The sequence below is a fragment of the Octopus sinensis genome, linkage group LG1 (assembly GCF_006345805.1).
Source record: "Octopus sinensis linkage group LG1, ASM634580v1, whole genome shotgun sequence".
NCBI classification, from domain to species: domain Eukaryota; kingdom Metazoa; phylum Mollusca; class Cephalopoda; order Octopoda; family Octopodidae; genus Octopus; species Octopus sinensis.
The window spans coordinates 78,062,257-78,069,498 of NC_042997.1; the positions used below are offsets into that span (position 1 = coordinate 78,062,257).

Genomic DNA, 7,242 nt, shown 5'->3' on the forward strand with positions numbered 1-7,242 from the left:
AAAATGGAAATAAATATATATATATACATATACATATATAATATATATATATATATATATATATATATATATATACATATATATATACACATATACATATATATATATACACATATACATATATATATATATATATACACATATACATATATATATAATATATACACATATACATTATATATATTATATATATATATATATAGATATACATATATATATATATATATATATATATGCCAGAACTGGGCGCCACTGCGTGGTGCCAAGGACTCCTAATTTGCCATCAAGATGTAGGACAAGATACTGTGATAGCCTGGGCTTCCGAGGCCCACAGCTCTTCAATATCCTCCCGAAGAACCTAAGAGACCTGCATGGGGTGGATGCAGATGTCTTTAAAATAAAACTGGATCTCTTCTTGTCAGGTATCCCAGATGAACCAACTTCACGGCAGGAGGTGCAGATGAGGGCAGCTGCATCGAACTCTCTCATGCACCAAATGGCAGTTGCTAAAAAGCATTCGTGAAGTAAAACCATGTAGCAACACCAATGGCGGTGCCCCAGCATGGCCACAGCTCGTGAGCTGAAACTAGAATCAATCAATCAATCAATCATATATATATTATATATATATATATATATATATATATATATCTATATACCACACACATATATATACATATATATATATATATATATATATATATATATATATATATATATATATACAACACATATATATACATATATACATATATATATATATATATATATATATATAATATATATTTATGTAAATATATATGTATATGTGTATATATATTGGTTGAATGTGTCATATGAAACATCTTTTACTCATAGTATTTTTGAGAGAATTTTATATTTAAGAAGTTATTTCGTGTTAAAGTTGTTGTATTTCGGTAATTTCAACCAATCAATGACGTGTATTCTGCTGAATAAAATTACTGACATTGTTTGTCAACAACAACTATCGGAGGTGTATATTTCCTTTTTCAATGTTATTTTCGATATCGTTCGTGCGTTTGTACTGGTTCTAGCTTTGTGGTTTTAAGGTTAGAGTTAGGTCTTTAGGTTTAGGGTTTTAGGGTTAGAGTTTTAGAGTGAATGTTAGGGTTTTAGGGTTAGGGTTAGAGTTTTAGAGTGAGGGTTAGTGTTTTACGGTTAAGGCTAGGCTTTTAGAATTAAGGTTAGGGTGTTAGGGTTAGGGTTAAGGTTTTAGGGCTACGGTTATGGTTAGGGATGGGGTTTTAGGGTTAGAGTTACGGATAAAAGTGAAAAATGAAGAAATTGGAGGGCCAGGGGTAGGGGGCAAAAAAGTCTTTCCGAAAATAGTAGCTGAAAAACAGGGAAAAAACTAAAAGCAGTAGAAATGCACGAACGATTATAGTGGTTCCATGAAGTAAACATGCTTCAGATACATTCGTTATTCATACAAACGCAACTGAGATGAAATATGTCATAAGTAACAGTGACAACGAAATATACACTGCCGGAACAGCAGTAATTTTATTCAGCTGAATACACGTCATTGATTGGTTGAAATTACCGAAATACGACAACTTTAACACGAAATAACTTTGAAAATATAAACTTTTCACAACAACACTAAGAGTAAACGATGTTTTATATGACACATTCTACCAGTGTCCGAACTTTGAAAGTGTTTAGTTACAAAAAATTATTTTCTTGATCTGCCGTTCAAAGGGTAAAGATCCCTGTAGACATTTAATCTAACGCGTTATTGCTTTTGCTATCTCACCTCTCTTATCTAATATACATGTACATGGTGTTATTTCTTGGGATGGAATGACTTAATAGATAAGTTACTACAAGCACAAAAGTGAGTTCGAACGTGCTGAAAGTGTTTCTTTGTATAAATGTACAGATCATGGCTATTAAATTCTACAGTTCTCATAATTGTTGGAAAAGATAATGAAATTATGCAAACATAAGTAAATATTAGTAGTTTAAACTATACAGAAATATTGGCTAAAATAAAGATGTAAAAGTTAGTATTACAAAATACAATGTAGTTCTTATCACATATGTAGATATAATAAATAGCAGTACAAATTACATTTAAATTATGGCTACGTATGCAAATATAGAACTACACTTTCTCTTTATTATAGGCATAAAGCCTGAAAAATGATGGGACACCACAAGGACAGACAACACAAAACGTGGTGTACATAGAACGTATCATATAAAATATGAATATAATAAATAAAAGAATGAAAAAGGAAATAGCTTACCCTCTCTCCAAAGCAAACAGTTCCATTTTATTGTTCTAATTAATCATAATTTCATCAGACTTTTTATACAATCTTACATTTCCTGCATGTATTCCAACAAGTCGTTGATCGATACCACGTTCGGTATCATACTGGAAACACAGTCCTGTTAGTTACATTTCTACACCAAACAGTTCCCGAAGTTTTAATGCTCTTTCCCTCTCTAATAGTGCTGCTTTCTTGTCTTCATCCAATTTTACTCGATAGTACTACACAGCATAGTCAAGAACTACTGGCCACATACGCAGATATTAGCTTATTGGAACATTCTTAGGTTTATAGAATTCAACAACGTATTTTTACAGTGTTATACCTCCCTATAAACTCCTGCTGATTCTTCACCAAAGAGGAAAATGTGAAACATTTACCTTCTCGTTAGATGATTTAACTTAACTGTTCATTTTAGTTTTTTTCTTTTAATTCTTTTACTTGTTTCAGTCATTTGACTGCATACATGCTGGAGAGGTTTATTGATAAACAAATAAACTTAACATGTGAATCCTTATTTTTCACACACAATCTTGAATTATATTTTAAATCCTCTTTTGCAGGTTCAGTAATGATATCGAACTTATGACGGGTCATAGACCAAATTATTATTTGATGTTTTGTTGGAAATTCATTTGTCCTGCAATTATTATTTTTCTTATTGTTATTCTTATTGTCAATCTTACTACTGACGAGAAAGAGTACGATGTCTGGCACAGAGAGACGGTAAGACATTGCCACTTGTGTATTGTAATATTACGACTGTTATAACTAATACTTATTGACTTATTTGAGGAGTTAGACAAAGTTTGTAATATTTTCTAAGAGGAACCAATGGCGTTAAATAAGTGAAACTGTTTTCACTGGGAATTCAAAGAAAATAATTACAAACTGAGCTTACATTTCCTCATTATCACAATCTCAAACGCTAGTATTTAGAGGTACAACTGTAATATGGTCAAAATATTTCTTCGTTGGAAGATATCTGATTGGTATGCGTGTATTTAATGACGTGCATCTATTAATGAGGGTACCCAAAATAGGACGCAAGCAGTGCTGAACTCAGTCTGAATCCCGAATTTGATTCCCAAGAGAAGCTTTTCATTTCTCTTATTTCTAAGATTTGGGTAAAACCCAGGCGTTCGATCACGAAACATCAATGTTATTATTTTATATATTAGAGCCGTATACAAATAAATATTTATATTTATTAAATCTCTATTTCTGACAGCCAGCCTACATTCTGCAATTTATTCTCCAACCATCGGCAATTTTGCAACACATAAGAAACTTAAAATTTAAATTAACATGGAATTTTCATTTCCATATTCTCATTTTATTGACCACCGATTATCGAAAGTGTCGAAAGTGCTAATGCTACTTTTCAAGACGTTAAGTGTTAATGGATATATCTATTTTATGAATATACGTAAATTTCCCTTAAATTTCAAATGAGCACCGCTTGTTAATTATAAACTCATCAGATACATGATATTGCTGCCAGTCCTTCTATTTTGTAACTGAGGCATTTACTGTTTAACACAATTATTAAATATTGCTAAACACTGAGGAGTTAATCGCTTGGACGTTCTTCAGGCATCTTACCCAATTACTATATTAAGAGATAAAATGCATATTAAAATCATTTCCTTTTAGTATTGACAATAAATGGAATAGAATGTAAAAATTTCAATTTGTAAGTCTTTCAAATACAATGAATTGCTTTATTTTACAGGGGAGTCTATCGAAATCAATTTGGCCAGGCTGGTGCTTATTCGTGGCAGCACTCATAATTATTCTTTCCATTTTGGGGATTCCGCTAATTGCCTTGATCCGTTGGTTAAAGCCATCCAGTTGGCGTGAAGAAGTACCGGCTTATTTTCCGCGTGAATTAATACAGTTGGAGCGCAAACTAACGACATATATCCCTAAAGAATGGGAAAAGAAAATTCTTTTTAGGTTTGAAAAACATTTACCGACTACCGAATCAGAATTCAATAATAAAAGCAAATCGGAAATGGATTTAGTATTTATATAAAATGAAAGTATTATTAGTTTTAAAACTCTATTGTGTTCGGTAGGCTGAATCAGGGAAAACAATTGATGGACATTTTATGATGTGCATTGACCCTTATTAGGCTTTTCTTTGTTTTAGATTACTGAGTTCATTCCTATACAATCTCTAAAATTTATGAGATGTTTTACTCATTTCTGTCGTTGATAACGTCTTCTGAAACGAACAGCGCTTTGTGATATTTCAACATTATTTTGGATGATAAATCGATACTGTATTTAGAACAAATAATTTTTTACTTTTCTGATAAATATTCTACTAAATTGGGACAGATCTTAAGCACGGTCTCAATATTTTATCAACATCAAGCTATTTCTATTGTTGAGATATTCATACGTCATGTAACAAAATGTAAGAAAACCGTTTTATTTTGATATTAAATACATTAATTTCTATCATTATGGTCTTCTCTATTTAATTGACTACTTTTCATTATGTAGGTTAAACTGAATCCAACGTGGATGTTACAAACCGTTGTTTGTCTGTAAAACTTTATATTTATTCCGAGCATTTGTATATAATATTACGCACATACTTCGGATGCCATTCATTTGCATTTTGCTTCAAAATTTTACTTTTCTGGAACTGAATCAAATGGGAAGTGAATGTACATAAACACATACGCGTGCATAAAAACATAAATACATACATACATGCATATATACATACATTTCGCTTCCATTTATATGCGACCATTTAAAGTGCTTTGTTACGAGGTCTCGAAAATAAATAACAGCAAAATCGCCTTCAAACTTCAGGTTTTCGCATTAGTAATAGACGAGCATACTAGATATATAACTTCAGGAAATAAGAGAAAATAGTTATTTCAAAAAAGACTCTCAAACAACAACAGTCTGTCACAAGGAAACTGTTAGAGAAATACCTGGTTCAACATGCTATGTGGAAGAAACCTGAAGCCACAATCCAAAACGTAAAAAAATCAGTCTGCTACTGATGTCGAAAAACGAACAGTAAGCATAATTAAATCTCAGAATGAGATTGGTTCGTTTTTCGACATCAGTGGCAGACGCCATTAGAAAAACTTATATCTGTTTGCAAAGGAGCCTTCACTTTCATCGCTACCTGGTGGTTGCCGCCCGTTGACGAGGGACAAACATCCCGAAACTAGTTCGAGCGTATCACTCAGGCTTGCGAGGAAGGGATGGCCTTTCTTTGCAAATACTCCAAAGACACAGATATTGTGTTTAGAGCCAGCTAGAGACGAAGATCTCTTGGGGCTATAAAGCTACAGTAACAACCCCCTCTCCAATGTGGTTAGCCATGATAAGATGGCTTCTATACTTTACATTATCGAGCGATTACTGTTTCAATCTCATTCTGAGATTTAATTAAGCATATAGTACGAGTGATTGCTGAAAGGTTCCTAGCTTTGAGTAAAAGAAAATGCAGTCGGATCAGTTAATTATGATTTTATTCAAGGCACTCAACATATTCTCCTCTCACATTCACACACTTATTGCAGCGGTCCTTCAGGTTTTCTAGGCCATGCGAAAGAACTCGGAAGTTTTGACTGCCAACCAGCCCTGTCGCAACACCCTTAAAGCCAGGAACTTTTCAGCGCCCCACCGTACATAGAACCATAAGCTTCTGTTAAACATGACAACAAAGCAAAAATATAAGCATTAAAACAACTCTTCCTTCTCTCAAAATAGCAACTTGCTTCTTTTTTTGCTTCATGCTCTTGCTTGATGGTGCTGGGGTCATCCCAGATTAGTGATCCCACATACGTCATCATGTGTAAAACCGAAAATAGCAACACGAAACGCAATAAAACAACATTATTGCAACACAACTGCATTCCCATTAAAATTTAAACTGACACTAACACATTTATATAGATCAGTACACTATAACTCTCCACACATTACTCCTATCAATCTACCTAGTTACCAAAACTACATAGCATCTACTCCTCCAATTCTGATCTGACTACTTGCCTATCATTATCATAAAACACTACACATAATTAAAGAAAATAGAAACACTTTTACAAATTTTATAAATGCACTTCGAAAAGAACAGAACTAAAGTTTGCAGAAATCAGCAAAACTATAGCAACTAACAAAAACACTGTGATAATTCAAGAAAAAACCCGTCGATATCTCCTAAAATATATACTACAATACCATGTAAAAAACAGCTGAAGTTACATAGCTGGAGCAGCCAATCACACGAACAGCTTCCAACGCAATCCCTCAATAGTATATGCAAAAATGAATAAATAAATAAATTAATGATAAAGTGGAAGCTAACATACTCGTAGAAGATAAGACATTTTAATAAATGAAATTTACATCTTACTGAATAAAGCAATTATCCAGATGATACATTTTGATAAAAAAGGGCACGGGAGATAATTTCGATATTTTAATTAATTAAAATTGATTAAATTCGAAATGCATGAAGAATGAATTTAGTCATTAGCATTAGGGTGATAACTCTAACTGTTTGTATGCTTCAGTTTTTTTCAGTCTTTTTTCCTTACTACAAAATCATTCCAAACAAAGTCTCATAAGACGATTCTAGGCAAAAGGTGATCGGAAAAGAGGGTGTGGTATTAATCCTTTTTTGCAATAGGCACAAGACCTGAAACTTTGGAGGAGGGGCCTAGTCGATTTCATCGACCCAAGTGCGAGATTGGTACTTATTTTATCGACCCCGAAAGAATGAAAGGCAAAGTCGATCTTGGCAGAATAAGGGGAGTTGTATTAATTTACGAAAACTCTATTTACCTGCATATTTATGGTAGCAGAAATAAGATGACAATGAAATAATTGATAAACGAGCTAAAAGATGCTGAGACGGTATGAAAGAAACCATAAAAGAACTGATGACAATAAAATATGG

General features: G+C 32.8%; 1 protein-coding gene across 1 annotated transcript; it reads left to right on the forward strand.

The window, feature by feature from the left end:
- Positions 1-2,832: 2,832 nt before the first annotated feature.
- LOC115219251 (sodium-dependent neutral amino acid transporter B(0)AT3-like) lies at positions 2,833-4,772 on the forward strand. Its single transcript, XM_029789404.2, has 2 exons — positions 2,833-3,026; positions 4,036-4,772. Exons 1-2 carry the CDS (start codon positions 2,886-2,888, stop codon positions 4,336-4,338), a joined length of 444 nt encoding a protein of 147 aa, XP_029645264.1. The 5' UTR covers positions 2,833-2,885; the 3' UTR covers positions 4,339-4,772.
- The last annotated feature ends 2,470 nt before the right edge of the window (positions 4,773-7,242 follow it).

What these genes read in the sequence shown, in the direction of transcription:
- LOC115219251 (XM_029789404.2), top strand. Translation starts at nt 2,886, where the DNA reads ATGACGGGTCATAGACCAAATTATTATTTGATGTTTTGTTGGAAATTC. An exon ending in ATGTCTGGCACAGAGAGACG is followed by an intron (nt 3,027 to 4,035) that starts GTAAGACATTGC and finishes TTTATTTTACAG; the next exon opens with GGGAGTCTATCGAAATCAAT.